This window comes from Aedes albopictus, chromosome 1 (assembly GCF_035046485.1).
Source record: "Aedes albopictus strain Foshan chromosome 1, AalbF5, whole genome shotgun sequence".
NCBI lineage: Eukaryota > Metazoa > Arthropoda > Insecta > Diptera > Culicidae > Aedes > Aedes albopictus.
The window spans coordinates 260,511,052-260,532,345 of NC_085136.1; the positions used below are offsets into that span (position 1 = coordinate 260,511,052).

Below are 21,294 nucleotides of genomic sequence, written 5' to 3' on the forward strand. Positions count from 1 at the left end.
TACGGATTATAAAACACCAATACCGAGATGACGATAGAGATGTGGGTTGTTCATGTCGCAACTGCAAGCGTTCCCTTAAAATAGATAAAAGAACATGTTTCTACCCACGCCTTAGTAGTATTTTTAGGATATTTACCTGTATTATTTATTCATTTTGCGTGACTTTACTGTAAACACTGAACTGTAAACAAAACAATGATGTTTTGACAACTAATGTATGCATTCATATCCAGCTCTTGCATCACTTATTCAACCTTAGCACAGCCTTTGTTCAAAGCTGTTCAACATTTAATCAGACATGGCAGTATATAACTTGTTCTCCCACGAATCACTAAGTCCGTACCATTCCAGGTGTACCAGATGCTAAGGTAAGTGACTATGAATCAATGCACCCAAGTTCGATTCTCAATTATAATAAATATTTATATATTTATCATTCAGCTACTATGAACTGTATCCTACATCTACGCCTACAAGAGCCTAATGGTCATTCTGGCTAGAACTCTGTGGGGCAAGTTTATTTTTTTTGTTAGTGCTGCATAAGCGATGATTAATTGCTGAATTAAAGATGATTAAGCGACTCCAATGCTTCATCTGATCCTTATCTGTTCTAAAAATAGAATCATAAATTATTCCCATTCTGGATATAAGCGCTTCTCCAACCTTAATTCAGCCACCTGGAGAGCTTAAATCAACTTATGGCTGAATAAAATCATCAAAATTGGATGTTTATGAGCTGAACAAACGATTACAGTTCTTTTGCACAACTTTTGTTCAAATGAAGGCTGATTTGCACAAGCTACAGAAGCGCTTAATCAACATCAAATTGTTACCTGGGTAGAGATCCTGAGTTACAGTTACAGACTCCCCCATTCTGGCGAGACTAGCTTTATGATGCCAACCACGTCCTTGGGAGATAAGAACCTCGCGCTTAATCGATCACCATTGCGGTCCGTATTCATCATGTGTGCTTGTGTAATCGATCGAATCCCAACCGTTAACTATGAGTGAGTAAGTACACTGAAGAAAATTGCGTGAGAAGAATGAAAATTGCGAAGACAAACTTTCGTAATTATGGATGATTTTGATCGAAGAAATTCAATCCGCTGGACAACCTTTGTTCAACAGAACACACTGGACGAAAAATCTATGATAATTGGTAAAAAATGTTCTTAATTAATTTTGTAAATATCATCAAATAAAACAAATAACCAATTTTAGAGTCCCTGATGAAGGTCCTATATGTGACCGAAACGTTGGACAAGATTAAATAGCAGTATTTGAATTTTGTCGAGACTGACGAAGCCATTTTCAAGTTACATTCCATCACAGTCGCAACCAAAGCTGCTATGCATACCGTCCATCGTTCTTACCCGAGATGAACTAGCCTAGGGTTAAAAATCTCGTTAATACAGACAAAAAAAAAACCGTCCATTGCTGCTTTGATCGCACTGGTCTGCTTCCCAGAAAAAAACATCTTCGCCCATGTATTTCCATAACTCTGTGCGGTCCATACTGTCGTATGCCGCTTTGAAGTCGATGGGAGTTTCTCCAAGAATTCTTAGTGGAGTTTCTTTGAGATTATTTTTCAACTGGCAGTTCTGTTAATGTAACAATTTGATGCTGTACAAACGTTTTTTCAACTATTTTGAAGTAGCCTTCATTTGTACAAAAACTGAACACAAGAGGTATGATCATTTATTCAGCTCCTTAACATCTAATTTTGGTGATTTTATTCAACCTTTAGCTGATTTGAGGTTCATTGAAAGCTGATTAAAGGCGTAATATGCGCTTAATCAGCAATCAAATTTATTTATTGTGTAACAATAAAAATAAACACTTTTGTAACATTATATCTACCATTTGCGGATTTTTATTTCCAGAAGAGATGTTTAGGAATGTTTAAATTAATCTATAAGAAAACTGGGAATTGAACTCGGACCTCCTGATTTGCAGTCACTTACCTTAGTACCTACACCACATACTATTGTATACGTATCCTCGAACACGAAAGCCTTACTTGTTGTGTCTGAATAATCTAGAACATGAGTTGAACTAAGCCTGTATTCAAGGTTGCAACCATTCATTTGCAAAGATTTACATTCATGTGCTATTATCTCAGTTCAGAAGCATGCTATCGAATAACAATGTATGGATAAATTAAGCCTTGTAGTTTTATCTGAAAGTTTGCTGAATAACATTAATGTCGCACACGCATTCCAAAGTCGTGAGCGAGCTGTGAAGGCAACTTTCCACAGCGTGAATGAAATTTACATTCACTGCGTGGAGAGTTGCCTTCGCAGCTCGCTCACGACTTTGGTATACGTTTGCGACCCCAATGTTATTCGGCAAACTTTCAGATAAAACTACAAGGTTAAATTCATCCATACATTGTTTTTCGATAGCATGCTTCTGAACTGAGATAATAGCACATGAATGCAAAGCTTGGCAAATGAATGGTCGCAACCTTGCCTGTATTAAGGCTGAAGAAGCGATGTTAACTCTACAAAAACTTGTTTGGGTCAGCTGTCCAAAATTATTTGATTAAAGGTTGAACAAGAGATGATTAATTCTACATGTTGATGTATGTTTTAAAGCTGGTTACACAGATGAATAATATTCTTTTCAACTTGATATTCAGCCATCTATGTATTGCTGACTTAAGAGGTTGAACAAGCCATACTTCAGACCAATATTCTGCTGTCGTTGTATTCAGCCTCTGACACCATTGACCAGCCAATGTTCAGCTATTACTCTCACTGTTCAGCATTCATTGTTACTTGGGATGAGTTGCAGAACCTCAAGCACAATATTTGTGCTTCTAGGTTAAACAACGATTTGTTCAGAATCCTGATTTTCTTCATAAATTTCCAAAGAATATTCCAGAGAATTTCAGTTTCTTCGATTCAATAATAAATGAGAAAATTTTTGATGAACTTCGATGAACTGCCTAAAAAAGTTTTGAAAGGAACAACCGGAGAAATTTTAATAGAACCTAATCGAGAAATTTCCAAGAAAATACCCTTCCTGGAGCTTCTAGGCAGTAAATTAGAAAAAACAAATTGATTGAATTTTCAGAGTAATCTCTGTAAAAAAATGGCAAATCAACTCGTGACAAAATTTTCGCCGGAACTACTGGCGGAGTTTGTTTGTTTTGTCATGTAGTAGAAATTCTCTGATTTATTTTTGGGTAAACTTTCAGATTATGCGATTATCTAAATACCTTTAAAGAATCAGATTATTGTAAAAACTCCTAAAGCTATTTCCGAAGAAACTCGCTATTATTTTTTAAAGAATTTCTGGAATTCGTGGTTGGAATTCCTAGAAAAAAATCCAAAGGAGCTCCGATGGTCGCGAAAATAATTGTTTGCGTATATCCTATCGAAACTCCCGGATGAATTCCCGGGAAAACTCTTAAAAGAATTCCTAGTGAAACTTCCTGTTAGAGATCTTAGAACTTTTTAAGAACTTGCATAGAAATTTCTGGCAGATTTTTATACAAAATTCTTGGGAATACCTGTTTCTGATAACGATCCCCCAATCCCCGAGAATATCCGGACGAACTTCCGGAAAAATACCCGGAGGAAGTTTAAGAAGAATTCTCTGAAAAAACATACAAACAAATTCTCAGAGAAATTTTTGAAATAATTTCCTGAGGAAGACGTTTTGGGACAGTTTATGGAGAAACTTCCAAATTGGGTCCCGGAGGAAATAGTTAACTAGTATGGTAAGCTATCCAAAGAATTCTTGGAGAAAATTGTGAATGAATTCCAGGCAGAACTTGTCGAAGAATTTCCGGATTGACTTTTAGAAACAAAAAAGATTAAAAACTCTTTGGAATCTTTAGAAGTGAGTTATTTCCGGACCAGTCTGTTTTCTGATGTCTAATTTAGTATGCGTCGAGAGCTCGACACAGTTGCACGCTTTACGGCCAACTGTGCCGATGTGACGCAAGCTAGGGTACAATAATATATATTGCCCTTTACTGATATTTACCAAATTTGCTGGTATGTCAGAAACATACTGGAAAAACTTGTAATTTGAAGGAGTAATTGTAATTGTAGGGTATTCGTTCCCTTATTAAGCATGTGGCTCCCATTTTCATCGTACGAAAAACAAAGGATTGAAGCGTTGTTTGTTTTGTTTCATATTTTTGTATTTTTTGTTAGAAGTGAGCACGCATGAAAACAAAAAGAACGGAATCAATCGGTGCCGTAATCGCTTGTTTTCGAATAGGATGAATATGGGAGCGTGAGATTAATGATGGCACACATACCCTAATTGTGCGTGAGTAAGTCTCGGCTTAAAAAAAAACAATTCACTCTCACTTGTAGTTAGTGGGTGTGTTGTGGATTGGCATCTAAGCCGAAAGAGAGATGGATTTGTGAAAAAGGAGTGTTCATGGTGTGGCTTTGTAGTCTGTTTGGGTTTCTATTCCGAAGAACCGTTGCATGTTCTGTGGCTTAGTTGGTTGAATCGTCGGTCCAGCGAATACGGAGTCGTAGGTGCGAATCCCACCAGAACGCGATTTTTTTTCACAAATTTTATCTCTTAATTTGCCAATTGGCAACATTCTGTGCCTTCTAATTACAAGGTTTTCCAGTAAACTTTAAGTGGATTTCCGGGAAAACTCTCAGAGGATTTCTGTGGCAACTCACTTCTAGAGAAATTCTAGAAAAACTCCTTGTGAAGTTCCCAAGGGAACTCCAAGGGGAATTCCCGTATGAGCTCCTAAAGAAAATCTTGAGAGGATTTCTTGGGGGAAACTCCTTGATGAATTCCTGGGGGAACTCCTAAAAGAAATTCTTGGAGCAATTTCTAGATAAATTCCCGGAGAAAACCCTAGTAGTATTTGCGATAACATTTTAAGAGGTATTTTCTGCAGAATGAGCTTCCGGGGGAAGTGCTAGAGGAATATCCTGGGGAATACTTTTTGATTAGTTGACCTCAAAAATAATTTTTGGGAGCAGCTCCTAGACAAATTCTAGGAGGACACCATAGAGGAATTTCTGGGGGAACTGCTAAAGGAATTCTCGGATTAACTTCTAAAGGAATTCCCAAGGGAACTCCTCGAGGATTTCTCACAGAAACTTCTGAAGAAATTATTTTCGGTAACTGCTAGATAAGTTTCTTGGGGAACTACTAGCAGAATTACTGAGGAAACCCCTTGAGGTGTTTTCGATGGAATTCCTAGAGAAATTTCCGGAGAACTTCTAGAAGAATTCCCGGGGGAGCTCCTAGAAGAATTCACGAAGGTATTCTTAGAAGATTTCCTGAAGGAACTCTTACAGGGATTCCCGTGGGAACAACTAGAAGATTTCACTGGAGAACTCCCAGAGAAAATCCTTGGGTAATTCATAGAAGAATTTCTGGAAGAACTACTAGAGGAGTTCCCGGGGAAACTTTAAAAAAAAATTCGATGAAATTGCTAGAGGAATTCCGGGATTAACTCGTAGAGGAATTCGCAGGGAAACCCTAGAACAATTACTAGAGGAAATTCTAGAGCATTTCTCAGGAGATCTGTTAGAGAAATTCCCAGGAGAACTTCCGGAGGAATTCCCAGGAAAATTCCTAGAGAAATTCCCGGGAAAATTCCGAGAGATATTCCTGGAGAGATTCCCGAAGAAATTTTTAGAGGAATTCCCGCTGGAACTCTCACATATATTCCCGGGGGAACTGATATAGGAGGTGCTGGAGAAATTCCTGGAGGAACTCCCAGAGAAATTACCGGGAAATTCCTAAAGGAAATCTCATGGGAACTCTTTGATGAATTTCCAGGAACTTCTACAGGAGTTCCCGGGGGAACTCATAACGGAATTTCCGGGAAAATTTCTAGAAAATCCTAGAAGAATTTCCAGAGAAACTGTTAGAGAAATTGCTGGGAAAACCCCTAGAAGAACTTCCGGAGGATTCCTAGAGCGATTCGCGGAGCAACTCCCAGAGAAATACCCGGAGGAACTCCTAGAGGTATTCTCGGAAAACTTTCCGGAGAAAATCGTAAAGAGATTCAAGGAGGAACTCCTGGCGAAATTTCCGGGAGAACTTCTAGAAAAAATCTTGGCGGAACTCTTAAAAGAATGTTTGGGGAATCTTCTTGAAGGATTACCCAAGTAACATTTTTTAGTCAAATATTCTAGAAAGGTTATCAGAACCATTATTAAACCAAAAAAAAGGTATAAGGTTTTATGACGGTTCTCAAAACCTCTACAAGACTGATTGGTCATCAAAATGTTACTTGGGTACTGAAAGAACACTTAGAGGAATTCTCGGAGGATACTCTATGTATTCCCAGAGAAAAATCTAGAAGAACTTCTGGAGGAACTCCTAGAAGAATACGCGGTGAAACTTCTAGAGGAATTCTCGAAGAATTCATAGAGGAATTTTCTCAGAATTCATAGAGGCAATCCCGGAGGAACTGGTAGAGGAATCCACGAAACTAGAGGAAACGCTCGAAGGAACTTCTAGAGCAATTCCCGGCAGATCTCGCAAAGGATGAAATCCTTGAGGAAGTTCCGGAATAATTTCTAGAGATATTTTCGCAGAAACTCCTTTAGGAATTTCCTGAGAAATTCCTAGATGATTTTTTTATGAAACTCCTGATGGAATTCTCTGAGGAAATCCTTGAAAGATTACCGGAGGAGCTTCTTAAGAAATTCCCGGATAAATTCCTGGAAGAATTCCCTGAGGAGCGATTGCCCGAAAGAACTCCTTAAGAAACTCCTTGAGAAATTTCTGGAAGAATTTCTAGAGAAATTCCAAAAGGAACTCCTAAAAATTGCCGGAGGAGCTTCTTGAGGAATTCCCGGAGGGATTTCTAGAAGAACTCCCTGAGGAGCTTCTGGAGGAATTCCTTGAGGAAATCCTAAAGAAATTCCCGGATGAACCCTTAGTGAAACTTCCGGGAGAACTTCCAGAAAAATAACCGGGGGCACTTCTAGAGGAATTCCTGGTGATACTTTTTGAGGAACTTTCGGGAAAATTCCTGGAGGAATTCCTAGAGGAATTATCGGATGAACTCCTAGAGGAATTCTCAGAGGAAATTCAGGGAGAAATTTTAGGGAAAACTCCTTGAAAAATTCAAGGAGAAACTGCTATAGGATTTCCCGGAAAAAAATCCTAGAAGAATTCCTTGAGGAACTCGTAGAGGAATTCCTGGGGAAACTTCTAGAATGAATTGCCGGAGGAGCTCCTAAAGAAATTACTGGAAGAGCTTCTTAAGAAATACCGTAAAACGGGGTATCTTTGATAATGCGGGTAACTTTGATAGTGCGACAGGCATTGTATAGTTTATCTTAAAACTATGATTCCTTCAACCAGTTAAGAAAAAGGCAAACGTAGATCAATTCTATACATATGAAAGTTCATCTTAGACATATTTTCATTAAAACCTAGTTTATATACAACTTTTTGGACAAAAAATAAAAAATGTTGAAATTTTTGTCCTTTGTCAACCCCTTCAAACAATCTGCTGTACAACTTCATTTCAACTATTATTTCAATGAATGAACTTTTATTCTCGATAGATTCGTCATAGTAGATTCCAAATCTGGGCTTGAATTTCTTAACGAAGTGTGTTTTTACGAAATGGAAGCAATTTTGTAAATTGGGACATACTGCCTCCATTCGCACAACATTCCCATGTGAATAGGAAACCCAGCAAACATGGGACTGTTATGCGAATAGGGGCAGCATAAATCTCCATACATCGATAAACGCCTAAAAGTATGCAATGCCCTTGTATTTTCTTGTAGATAAATCTGTGTTGTTCAAAATTTGTTAATAAAACATTCAAAAACTACCCAAAAATAAGAAAACTCATCATGAACAGCACGTAATCATATGTTGATGTACCTTTAAACATATATTTTGACAAAGATAGTATTTTTTGCTAGCTAAATTCACTATATTTTTCACTCAGAACTCCGCAAACTCATTTTATATGTAGAATTTAGTAAAAAATCAATGTTTTGATATAAACATTACATCTGATATATTCCACAAGGCTTCTCTCATCATGTTCATACTGCTTAGATTTCAATCTGTGGCTGTTTTTCAAGATTTGATGCGTTTTTCAGGGCACTATCAAAGTTACCCCAAAATGAAAATCTGGTTCTCGCTCATATGGAAAACTAAAAGTCACCCAAAATATTTAAGATTATCAAATCTTTCAATTGCAATTGATAACTGATACCCCAGTACTTGTTTTAAAAATATAAAACTGGAGGAAATAATGTTACATGGGAAAATATTAAGAAAATTCGCCTAAAAACTATCAAAGTTATCCCGTTTTACGGTACCTAGAGTAGTTCTCGGATGATCTCTTTGAGGAATCCCCGGATGAATTTCTAGAGAATTTTTGCAGGAACTCCTAGAGGAATTCCCGGAAGAACTACTGGGGGAATTCCTGAATTATATTCCTTTAGGATTTGCCGGAGGAGTTTGTGGAGGAACTCCCAGAGGAATTCTCGCCGGAAACTCCTGTAATTCCCAGAGGAACTTCCAAAAGAACTTCTGGAGGACTCGTTAAGGGATTCCTGGAGGAACTTCTAGAGGAATTCGTGGGGAACTTCCACGCTTAAATGTGAGATTAGTTCATGGAAATCAATTGGACAATGGGACTCCCATGTCAATGACCATTAACATGGATAGCGTGGGCATCAACAACCATGCGCCTCCATATGTTACTCAATCTCCTTGCAAACACTTGGCTGATAATAAAATCACCAGAAACCCTTAATTGTAAGCACGAAAACCCGTAAGTGGCCAATTTTTAAAGGGAATTTAAAAGATTTTCCGTGGATTCGCCTGTCTGGCTTCTAGAAGGATATTGTATGTAAACATATCTTGACACCATTCACCTATAGTAATGATCAAATCACATTCAGGATTGATTTTATGAGTTAGGACATTTTAACTCATTTTGGCATTTTAGACATTGTTCCCCAACAACTTTCCAATTTTCATAAGGAAGGCTATTCGAATGCGTATGAAATTAAATCACATCCAAAATCTTCATTTATCAAATGTTTTGTTTTCCCAAACTTCTTTGTTTTTAAGATGTTTTAGGATGTTTATGATTCCTCAGACCCAACTACTCATATTTTTCCCTAATAGAGCAGTAAATTCGCAACAAATTTGCCGAAGACATGGTTCACTTATATTGAGTGGGCAAATTTATACAATATTTTTCCATTTGGGGTCATATACACTCTGTTCCATAACTATAGATCCATCTAATATTTATATGCTATTTATTCAAAGTGCAATTGATAATTTCATGCACTACGCCATTATGATTACCCTGCCTTACACATACTACCATATAATTTTATTCATGCACATGTGTGTATACAGAAAAATTTAAAAAAACTGAAATCCCTTTGTTTCATGACTATAGATCCAATACATGTAAGTCATTCGTTGTGCCTATATCAACGCGTTGTTTTAGGTTCTGTGCTCAGGTTTATTTCGGCGTTTGACGTATTGTTACATGTAAACTTCAATTTTTAATATGCCATGTGCAAAATATATATCTGAAGTTCAAATAAGAAAGATTTTGACACATCAAGACATGTGTTTAACAGTTTGTGAAATTTCTCGTCGTGTATGCAGATTTCAACGTGCCGTTGTAATTTTCTTTTAAGACGTAATTCAATACGGCAGAAAGAAAACACGAGGAAGCTGTATAATCGCACAAAACGGAATAAGGATCGCAATGAATTCGCTAAAAAGTTTGAACCGGTTAAAGAAAGAACTAGGTAGCACTAGACGTCTCGCGTTTGACAATTTATAGAGTCCTGAAAGAATGTTCACACGATCAACGTGAAGAAATGGAATGAGCTCCGCAACATTTGAACCATAATAAGATTTCGTGCTGAAGATTTGATTGCTATAACATGCGTGAGATTGGAGTAAATTACGTACTACAGTTGATACCACATCTTGACATCTTGATGTTCTACAGATCATCTTGTACCGACTTTTCGAACCCTCTATGCAGAATACCCTCTTCGAATGAGTGTATTCATTTTTGTACCTCTAAATTCTGCCCTCTACAGGGCGGCATAGAGGGCAGAATTAAAAGGTACAAAACTGATTACAGTTCTTTGAAGGTGAATATCACTTTATCTCCCTGTCTTTATTCAATTCCGATGGTTTTCAATCTAGATTTTCTCTCGATTTGTCAATACACTGAAACCTCCATTTAAGTCGATGCATGGCTGATCGAAAAATATTTTTACCGTGCAAGCAATGACTAAACTATACAGTTTTATATTTTTTGACAAAACTCCTTTGTCATGCGAAGTGTCAAAAAATATAAAAGTCTTTAGTTTTGTCATTGCTTGTACGGTAGAAATTATTTTCGATAAGCCATGCATCGACTTAAATGGAGGTTTCAGTGTACACTATTTTTACAGGTTACTGTACCTGGTTTCCAAAGTGTTAATTATTCTGAGAAGGTGAAACTATATCTGTTTGGGAAAGGTTCTCCCTAGCTACAAAAGTTTAAAAATTGGTTCTTCATTTCGATCTCTAAATTCTTCAACATATTACAGTTCATTCTGCTCATCTCGATATATCGAGATAGGATGGTCCTTCAACATGCGGCGAATCAACTGTTATTCGTTCAAATATTTATTTGATTGGCTTCTCAAGACATATTTGACACTTTGGGAGACCTTTTTGGTCGAAAAGAAGTTCAGCATGTGAAAACCGAATGGCTTTTTTCGTACTGGAGAGATTTACGAAAATAATCACGTTACTTCTCAAGGAATCTCTCGGGGGTGGCGGTATGATGGTATGGAGAGGGTTCTGTCGACTCGAATGGACGAGCATCCAGGGATATGCCGAGCTTCTGAACCTGAAAAATATATACTATCCTTTCTTGCAGCAACGCCCTTAAACAAATTAGACAATGTTTTATCAAGATCATGAATACACTTGTTCACACGGTTCAAGCAAATATGGCTTAGTTTCGTGAAAAGCTTATTCAGATTGAAGAAAGGTCAGCTCCTTACCCTGACCAGAACCCCATTGAGAATTTGTAGGGTTGATTATAAAAGCAGTGTGTGAATAAAATAAGCCGTACGGATGTTTTCCAAATCTAAACCGTGTAGTTGTTTGAACGTGGAATACAATCCATAAAAAGTAAATTAAAAGTATCCTGGATAGGCTGTTTGAGCTTATTAAGAACAAAAGAGAGACTACTCATTATTGATATGTTGAATGTTTTGTGTAGGTTAAATTTACTAGAATGAATTCTCGCTTGGATCTATTGTTATGAAACAAGGGAATTTATATAAGATTATTTATCAGATTCAGAGAACACATGAAATATCGAGTTATTACTTTTCTCATGTCTACTCTAAATAATGAATTAAACAGTAGAACAATATGATTCAAATTCATTCTACATATCCGAGTATCAAAAAATATTGTTTGGATCTATAGTTATGAAACATAGTGTATTACCCCTCCGGTCCCAAAGGGGTAAAATGAGCTTGGTATTCGCCAACGAAAGACTTCTCCAGCAGTCCAAAGTTCCGTTGAATGAACATATTCTAAACCTAATAGAATAACTGGGGGACATTGTGCTTTTCTTCTCGTGTCAAAGTCACGTTCCACGAGCTTACCATTTTCTCGAAACGCATCTGTCGTCCGAAACTTAATCACTTCGTTAATCACACAATCGCACCCCTACTCAACTGAGCATTTAATCCCATGGAAAACTTTTCCCCATTTCTCACAGATTCTGGCATCTATCAAAATGACCCCCGCCGTCACCATCACCATCGCGGAGACAATGGCGACGCTGGTGAAAGGATTATTATCAGCCCCGGCGAATCCTCATCCTCTTCGTCATCTTCGCTGGACCGATTGAATTATGCTCTCGAAACGCTCAAAATCAGTGACACGACGACGAGGACATTTCACGACAGCCAACGGCCACCACCGGCGGCGCCACTTAATCAACAGTACGAGAATCTCATTAACGAGCCGTCAAGCGACCAGGAGCGGCCTCTTGAAGACGCCGATTCCCGGAAACAAAGGAAGCTCTCCGATTGGTACTACATCAAGACCAGTCCAACGAAGCACACCAAGAAGCCCTCCGCCCCGGCCAGTCCTTGCGTCCAACGGCGGAATCTCGCCGGCCACGGTGGCAGTTCTCCACCGCCACTTCCACTGCCGCAGCAGCTTATGTCGCCGCCGCCGGTCGGATCGGATGGTGGCGCCGCCACCCGACAGGGCCAAGTGCTGCTCACAAAAGTTTTAATTGCCAGTAAATATTCCTCACAGGCTGCTGCAGCCGGGGCACAAAACGATTCAAACTTGCCAAACAGCAATAAATTCTCATCCCCGGTGTTGGGTTCGCGCCGATTCGGAGACCATGGGTCTCCACCGAAGCCGATTCTGCCACCGCAAGCTGCACCTCGATGGCACTTTCCGGTTGCTGGTAGTGGGGTGACTTCGACGGTGGTCGAAACAACGGCCACCACGACTGCAGTAAATGATACAAATCTGTCGTCCTCGGAGCGGAGAAAGTGTTTCAACGTGACCCGAACAGGTGAGTGTGACTATATAATCATACAATGCTAGTTTTATCAACAATCCAATTGAAATTCAGATCAAACTTCTTTTCCATTTGAACCCTAAATTTTAGAGACCGGAGAGTTCTCACACCAAGTTTAAAACCTTTCCCGGCCCCAAAATTACCTACATACAAAATTTCCCATCAAATAGACAGACAGACAGACAGACAGACAGACAGACAGACAGACAGACAGACAGACAGACAGACAGACAGACAGACAGACAGACAGACAGACAGACAGACAGACAGACAGACAGACAGACAGACAGACAGACAGACAGACAGACAGACAGACAGACAGACAGACAGACAGACAGACAGACAGACAGACAGACAGACAGACAGACAGACAGACAGACAGACAGACAGACAGACAGACAGACAGACAGACAGACAGACAGACAGACAGACAGACAGACAGACAGACAGACAGACAGACAGACAGACAGACAGACAGACAGACAGACAGACAGACAGACAGACAGACAGACAGACAGACAGACAGACAGACAGACAGACAGACAGACAGACAGACAGACAGACAGACAGACAGACAGACAGACAGACAGACAGACAGACAGACAGACAGACAGACAGACAGACAGACAGACAGACAGACAGACAGACAGACAGACAGACAGACAGACAGACAGACAGACAGACAGACAGACAGACAGACAGACAGACAGACAGACAGACAGACAGACAGACAGACAGACAGACAGACAGACAGACAGACAGACAGACAGACAGACAGACAGACAGACAGACAGACAGACAGACAGACAGACAGACAGACAGACAGACAGACAGACAGACAGACAGACAGACAGACAGACAGACAGACAGACAGACAGACAGACAGACAGACAGACAGACAGACAGACAGACAGACAGACAGACAGACAGACAGACAGACAGACAGACAGACAGACAGACAGACAGACAGACAGACAGACAGACAGACAGACAGACAGACAGACAGACAGACAGACAGACAGACAGACAGACAGACAGACAGACAGACAGACAGACAGACAGACAGACAGACAGACAGACAGACAGACAGACAGACAGACAGACAGACAGACAGACAGACAGACAGACAGACAGACAGACAGACAGACAGACAGACAGACAGACAGACAGACAGACAGACAGACAGACAGACAGACAGACAGACAGACAGACAGACAGACAGACAGACAGACAGACAGACAGACAGACAGACAGACAGACAGACAGACAGACAGACAGACAGACAGACAGACAGACAGACAGACAGACAGACAGACAGACAGACAGACAGACAGACAGACAGACAGACAGACAGACAGACAGACAGACAGACAGACAGACAGACAGACAGACAGACAGACAGACAGACAGACAGACAGACAGACAGACAGACAGACAGACAGACAGACAGACAGACAGACAGACAGACAGACAGACAGACAGACAGACAGACAGACAGACAGACAGACAGACAGACAGACAGACAGACAGACAGACAGACAGACAGACAGACAGACAGACAGACAGACAGACAGACAGACAGACAGACAGACAGACAGACAGACAGACAGACAGACAGACAGACAGACAGACAGACAGACAGACAGACAGACAGACAGACAGACAGACAGACAGACAGACAGACAGACAGACAGACAGACAGACAGACAGACAGACAGACAGACAGACAGACAGACAGACAGACAGACAGACAGACAGACAGACAGACAGACAGACAGACAGACAGACAGACAGACAGACAGACAGACAGACAGACAGACAGACAGACAGACAGACAGACAGACAGACAGACAGACAGACAGACAGACAGACAGACAGACAGACAGACAGACAGACAGACAGACAGACAGCTTAGGAGTTCATCCTAAGCGAAAATCGTTCGCACATCCGTGTGGATTACCACCTTTGGCTCTTCCTTCGGAGTGCCAACCGGCACATCAGGATCGATGCCAGTAACATCCTGATTATGGCATACTGGTCAACGCAAACGACAACGGACTACGGATTACGGATAGGATGACGACGATGGGCTGACATTCGTGCCATTCTGCTCCCCGAGTAAGGAAGGGTGACACCTACTTGAAACGGCGAGTGGGCTAATGGTGCGTCTGCCTCCGTCCCGGTAAAACCTTGGCAGGCCTCCGGATACGTTCTTCATCTGTCCATCAATTTTGATGGGTACTAGGCTCGGATGTAACACTCCCGACTTACGCTGATCTGGCTCTGAACACGGACCCCATGAAGGTACGTGTTCAACCCTCGCTTGGCCTCCCTGATTCATAGACAACCAAGAGATCATGAAAGCGACTACGTGCAGCAGGTGGAGATAGCGGCTCGGAGGGGGGACCCAACAACATGGAAGGAGAAAACAAGAATAACAGCGGAAAGGTGGCGAATCCGTTCGCCAGAGGAGGATTGATGAGGTCTCCTCAGCAAAGAGAAGAAGCGGAACAGCAACAAGAAGCGTTCTTGCAGCGAAGCGCGGTACACGAACATAACCACAGTGTACAACAGGAGCAACAGCAGCAGCAGCAGCAAATGGTGGCCCAAGTGCAACAGCAGCAGCTGCCGACGAATAGCGGATGGGGCGTGCCCCAGCAACATCCGAAGGTTCTAGTGGCGAAGAACTGGGTGGAAGAGCTCCACGAATTCGTCGACAAGAAACACAATGTGCACAAGGACATCAAGGAGCTGGTGTTAAAGATCCGGAGAGCTCTCGGATCAGCCGTCAAGGAGTGGACCAACGTGTTGCAGAGAGCGGAAACAGCCGAAAGCGAATTGGCATCGACGAAAAACGCTCTCGCTGATAAAACGCTGCCACAGCAAACACCGAGAACAGTCCCGGGAAACCTCGGCAAGAAGGAGAAACTAGCGCGAACGGAAAACACACCGATGTCTGCGACAAAGAGACACCGATCCTCGCCAGGAGATGAAAGGCCAGGAGGCTCTAAAAGGCAGAGAGACAATCTGCGCAAGCGATTGGCCGCCGCAGAGGCAGAACAGGTCGGTGTCGGCAACAGAGAGACCCAGTGGCAGACTGTGCAAAGAAAAGGCAAGGCAAAGCAGACGAACGCAGGCGCAAGACCAAAAGCAATTAGGAGAAGCGTTAAAAAGAAAGGCGAAGCGATTGTGGTGAAGACCCGTGAGGAAAGTTACCTTGAGGTTCTACGTACCATAAGAACGGCTCCGAAGCTTAAGGACTTCGGCGCGGACGTACAAAAAGTCAGGCGCACACGGTCTGGAGAAATGATCTTCGAGCTGAAAAAGGACTCGAAGAACAAGAGCTCTTCATATAAGGAGCTTGCAGCGAGCGTCGTGGGAGACACTGCGCAGGTCCGAGCTGTTACGCCAGAAGTGGTTCTGCAATGCGTCGACATAGACGAGATTACTACGGCGGAAGAAGTAAAAACTGCAATTAAGGAGCAAATGGAGATAGGAGACGTTGAAATGTCAGTCCGACTAAGAAGGGGACCTCCCGAGCAGAAGAAAATAACAAGGGAATAACATATCAAGGTATTCATCTCAAATACTAACATACCTTGATATGCCCTTCATTAGGTGGTAATAAGAGGCAAAATAACTAAAACGAATACCAAAATTTTATATGAATAACACCTAGAAAATAACAAGTCTTGCCGTTTCAATAATGAATGCATACCTAAAATTTCAAGTGCTGTATTTGTTATCCCAAAGTTATCAAATAACAAACTAATAACGTTCCTAGTTATTAAATGTTCCATTTGTTCGATGACTTCATTATGTAATAGCAAATCTTGTTCTTCGGTTATTTTCACTGCCAAACCAACAAATACTACATCAATACCAAACTCTGCTCAAATACCTCCAACTGTTATTGTGATGTTCTCATAACATTTCGTAGAATAACGCAGCAATAACAATTGTTGGTATTAGACCACATGTTGCTCTTCGCATGGTATTTGTAAGGTATGCCCTTCTGCTCGGGCTTCCGGGACGCATGTTGCGTCTATCAAGCTCCCGGTGGATGCTGCCGACAAGGCGTTGCGAATTGACAAAGTGAAAGTCGGGTTTTCAGAATGCTCACTGCGGGTTTCTCAGCAACCGGAGATATGCTTCAGATGCCAAGAGTTTGGACATCTGGCACGGAACTGCCGAGGACCAGATAGATCGAAACTGTGCAGGAGATGCGGAGATGAAGGTCATAAAGCACAAGAGTGTAAGAAGCCACCAAAGTGCATCATCTGTGAAAATGAGGGGCGCAGGGACCACTTTACTGGTGGCCCAAAATGTCCAACATTCAAACAGGCGGTGTCCGGTAAATCGCAGTGGAGGTAGTGCAAATAAATCTCAACCACTGTGATACCGCGCAGCAATTGCTGTGCCAATCCACGAAGGAAGCGAAGTGCGACGTAGCAATCATCTCGGATCCGTACCGTATCCCATCCGGAAATGGTAACTGGGTAGCAGATGAAGCTGGAACCGCTGCGATTTGGACGGTTGGAAGATATCCCCTGCAGGAAGTGGTGTATCGCGCGATAGAGGGTTTCGTTATAGCCAAGGTTAACGGCGTCTACATATGTAGCTGCTATGCACCTCCACGCTGGACGATAGAGCGGTTCAATCAGGTGCTGGACCAAATATTGGAGAAACTTGGCGACAGGAGGCCAGTCATCATTGCCGGCGATTTTAATGCCTGGGCAGTTGAGTGGGGTAGCCGCCTCACAAACCCCAGAGGATGGAGCCTGCTGGAAACAGCATCCAGACTGAACTTAGTTCTAGCCAACGAAGGATCCACAAGCACCTATCGAAGAGAAGGCAGAGAGTCTATCATCGACGTAACGTTCTGTAGTCCGACTGTAGTGAGAAGCATGAATTGGAGAGTCTGCGAAGATTATACGCATAGTGATCACCAAGCGATCCGATACCGTCTTGGAGAACGGGTACAGACGGCGGCACGTGGGGATGATTCCAAAGGGCGGAAGTGGAGAACAGAAGCATTCGATGAAGACGTGTTCGCAGAAGTGCTTCGGTATGAACGCAATATGCTGAACCTGAGTCCGGATGAACTGGTTTCGGTTCTCGTTCGAGCTTGCGATGCAACTATGCCGAGGAAGATACAGCCGCGGGACGTCCGCCGACCAGTCTACTGGTGGAATGGGAGGATCGCCGAACTCCGTCGGAACTGTCTTCGAGCTAGGAGAAGAATGCAACGGGCTCACACTGATGAGCAAAGGGAAGAGCGCAGACCTTTGTTTAGGGCGGCAAGAGCGGCCCTCAAAAAAGGCATCAAGCTCAGCAAAGCAGCTTGCATGCAGGAACTCTGCCGTAATGCGGACGCAAATCCATGGGGAGATGCCTACAGAGTAGCTATGTCAAGGATAAAAGGCCCAGCGACCCCACCCGAGAGGTGTCCAGAAAAGCTGAAAGCCATAGTAGACGGACTGTTCCCTCAGCACGAGCCAACGGTCTGGCCTCCCACGCCGTATGAGGAAGTCGCCGCTGATATGGAGGAATCCCGTATTTCCAACCAGGAGCTCATCACGGTAGCGAAGAGCTTAAAACCCAAGACAGCGCCAGGACTAGACGGCATCTCCAACTTGGTTCTGAAAACAGCAATCCAACAAAACCCGGATATGTTTCGAACCACATTGCAGAAGTGTATCGACGACGGAAACTTCCCCGATCGTTGGAAGCGGCAGAAATTGGTTCTGCTGCCGAAGCCGGGCAAGCCACCCGAAGATCCATCGGCGTATAGGCCTATATGTCTGCTGGACACGACTGGAAAACTTCTGGAGAAGGTGATCTCCAACAGACTCGGAAATTACACAGAAGGCGAGAACGGACTATCGAGGATGCAGTTCGGGTTCCGAAGAAGAAGGTGTACAGTTGACGCTATCCGGCTAGTTGTCCAAGCAGCCGATGCTGCCATGAAGCAAAAGAGAAGAGGAAATCGCTATTGTGCGGTCGTCACTCTAGACGTGAAAAATGCATTCAACAGCGCTAGTTGGGAAGCAATAGCTAGATCCCTACACCGGATGAGGGTTCCCGAGTATCTCTGCAGAATACTGAAGAGCTACTTTCAGAACCGGACGTTGGCCTACGAAACGCGTGAGGGACAGAAGAGTGTAGGCATAACAGCGGGTGTTCCTCAAGGCTCTATCCTGGGCCCGATGCTGTGGAACGCGATGTACGACGAATTGCTGCAGTTAAGCTTACCAAGAGGAGTGCAGATTGTTGGATTCGCGGATGACGTCGTGCTCATAGTAATCGGTGAGTCGCTGAACGAAGTGGAAGTACGGGCCTCGGCGGCGATAGAAATGGTCGAAAACTGGATGTGCGAGAGGAAGCTGGCATTAGCTCATCACAAAACCGAAGTGCTGATGATCAGCAACCGAAAGGCGGTACAGCATGTTAAAGTTTCAGTCGGAGAACTCACCATCGACTCGAGACGAGAAGTGAAGCATCTTGGGGTGTTGATCGACGACCGGCTAAACTTCAACAGTCATGTCGACTACGCCTGCGAGAAAGCGGCCAAAGCAATCGCAGCGTTGACCAGGATCATGTCAAACAGATCGGCAGTCAGTAGCGGTACGAGGAGACTCCTTGCCAGCGTGTCGACGTCGGTACTTCGGTACGGCGCTCCTGTCTGGGCAGCTGGACACTGGACAGCTATCGAAGAGGAACCTGGCGCGGCTGAATAGCACATACAGGCTGATGGCTATGAGAGTAGCCAGTGCATACCGAACCATATCCACGGAAGCGGTCTGCATCATAGTGGGAATGATCCCCATAAAAATCGTACTGGAAGAAGACTGCGAATGTTACAACCGCCGAGGAATGACAGGATCCCGCAAGAATGCGAGAGCTGACTCGATGAGAAAGTGGCAGCTGGACTGGGATAGCGCCGGAAACGGAAGATGGACCCATCGGCTCATTCCAAACGTTTCGGTATGGGTGGACAGAAAACACGGAGAAGTTAACTTCCATCTGACACAGTTCCTGTCAGGCCATGGTTGCTTTAGGAAGTACACTACCCGCCATAAATATGGAATCGCATCGCCTAGTATTGCAACACCCCAGTTGAATATTGCAGCACCCCCAGAAAGTTTGGCATCACCTGAAGACTTCATCACTTTCTGAACTGTATCTCAAAAACCGTATCCCCTGCATAGTTTAGACCTTCAGCAATGTTGATCAGAAGACCTATGGCTATCAAATGGTGGTAAGTTTAGTGCATAATTCCGCCGCTATGTGGCGCTAGTGTGCATTTAAAACGAAGTACTTTGACATGGATTATCTCATGATTCTGACCACCTAGAAAGTTCGTGTCTTCAGCAATGTTGATCAGAAGACCTATGGCTATCAAATGGTGGTAAGTTTAGTGCATAATTCCGCCGCTATGTGGCGCTAGTGTGCATTTAAAACGAAGTACTTTGACATGGATTATCTCATGATTCTGACCACCTAGAAAGTTCGTGTCTTCAGCAATGTTGATCAGAAGACCTATGGCTATCAAATGGTGGTAAGTTTCGTGCGTAATTCCGTCGCTATGTGGCGCCAGTGTGCATTTAAAACGAAGTACTTTGACATGGATTATCTCATGATTCTGACCACCTAGAAAGTTCGTGTCTTCAGCAATGTTGATCAGAAGACCTATGGCTATCAAATGGTGGTAAGTTTAGTGCGTAATTCCGTCGCTATGTGGCGCCAGTGTGCATTTAAAACGAAGTACTTTGACATGGATTATCTCATGATTCTGACCACCTAGAAAGTTCGTGTCTTCAGCAATGTTGATCAGAAGACCTATGGCTATCAAATGGTGGTAAGTTTAGTGCATAATTCCGCCGCTATGTGGCGCTAGTGTGCATTTAAAACGAAGTACTTTGACATGGATTATCTCATGATTCTGACCACCTAGAAAGTTCGTGTCTTCAGCAATGTTGATCAGAAGACCTATGGCTATCAAATGGTGGTAAGTTTAGTGCGTAATTCCGTCGCTATGTGGCGCCAGTGTGCATTTAAAACGAAGTACTTTGACATGGTTTATCTCATGATGTTGACCACCTAGAAAGTTCGTGTCTTCAGCAAAGTTATTCAGACGGTCTATGACTATCAAATGGCGATGAGCTTAGTGCGTAATTTCACCGCTATGTGGCACCAGTGTACATTTACAACGAAGTACTTTGGCATGGATTATCTCGTAATTTTGACCACTTAGAAAGTTCTTGCCTTCAGCAAAGTTGGTCAGCCGGTCTATGGCTATCAAATGGTAGTAAGTTTACTGCGTAATTCCGCCGCTATGAGGCACCAGTGTGCATTTACAACGAAATACTTTGACAAAGTTTATCTCATGATTCTGACCACCCAGAATGTTCGTGTCTTCGCAATGCTGATCCACGGAGACAAATTTCGTTCGTTTGAAACAAAAATATTCATGTTTATTCAGTAAACTGATAAAATATTTAAAACTAAAATATTAATTTTTAAAACAAACTCAATTACATATTGATTTCTCCAATACCCATTGAAGAGCCCCCCGTTCCGCCGTCGAGAACATAAACAAAACTCTCAAGTTCCAGCTGCATCACCAAACAAGTTTTCCTCTTGCAAAAAAAGGCAAGTTTCACCAAAAGTTTCCACGAAATCCCATTGATTTCGGGAGCGTATGTTATCTACATGATGTT

At 42.5% G+C, this 21,294-nt stretch overlaps 1 protein-coding gene across 1 annotated transcript in view; it reads left to right on the top strand.

The window, feature by feature from the left end:
* LOC115269359 (uncharacterized) overlaps window positions 1-21,294 on the top strand; it is a 763,799-nt gene that overhangs the window by 264,219 nt on the left and 478,286 nt on the right. Inside the window, exon 4 of the mRNA XM_062846706.1 lies at window positions 11,750-12,565. Coding sequence (XP_062702690.1) covers window positions 11,750-12,565 — 816 coding nt within the window. The remainder of the gene's footprint in view (window positions 1-11,749; window positions 12,566-21,294) is intronic.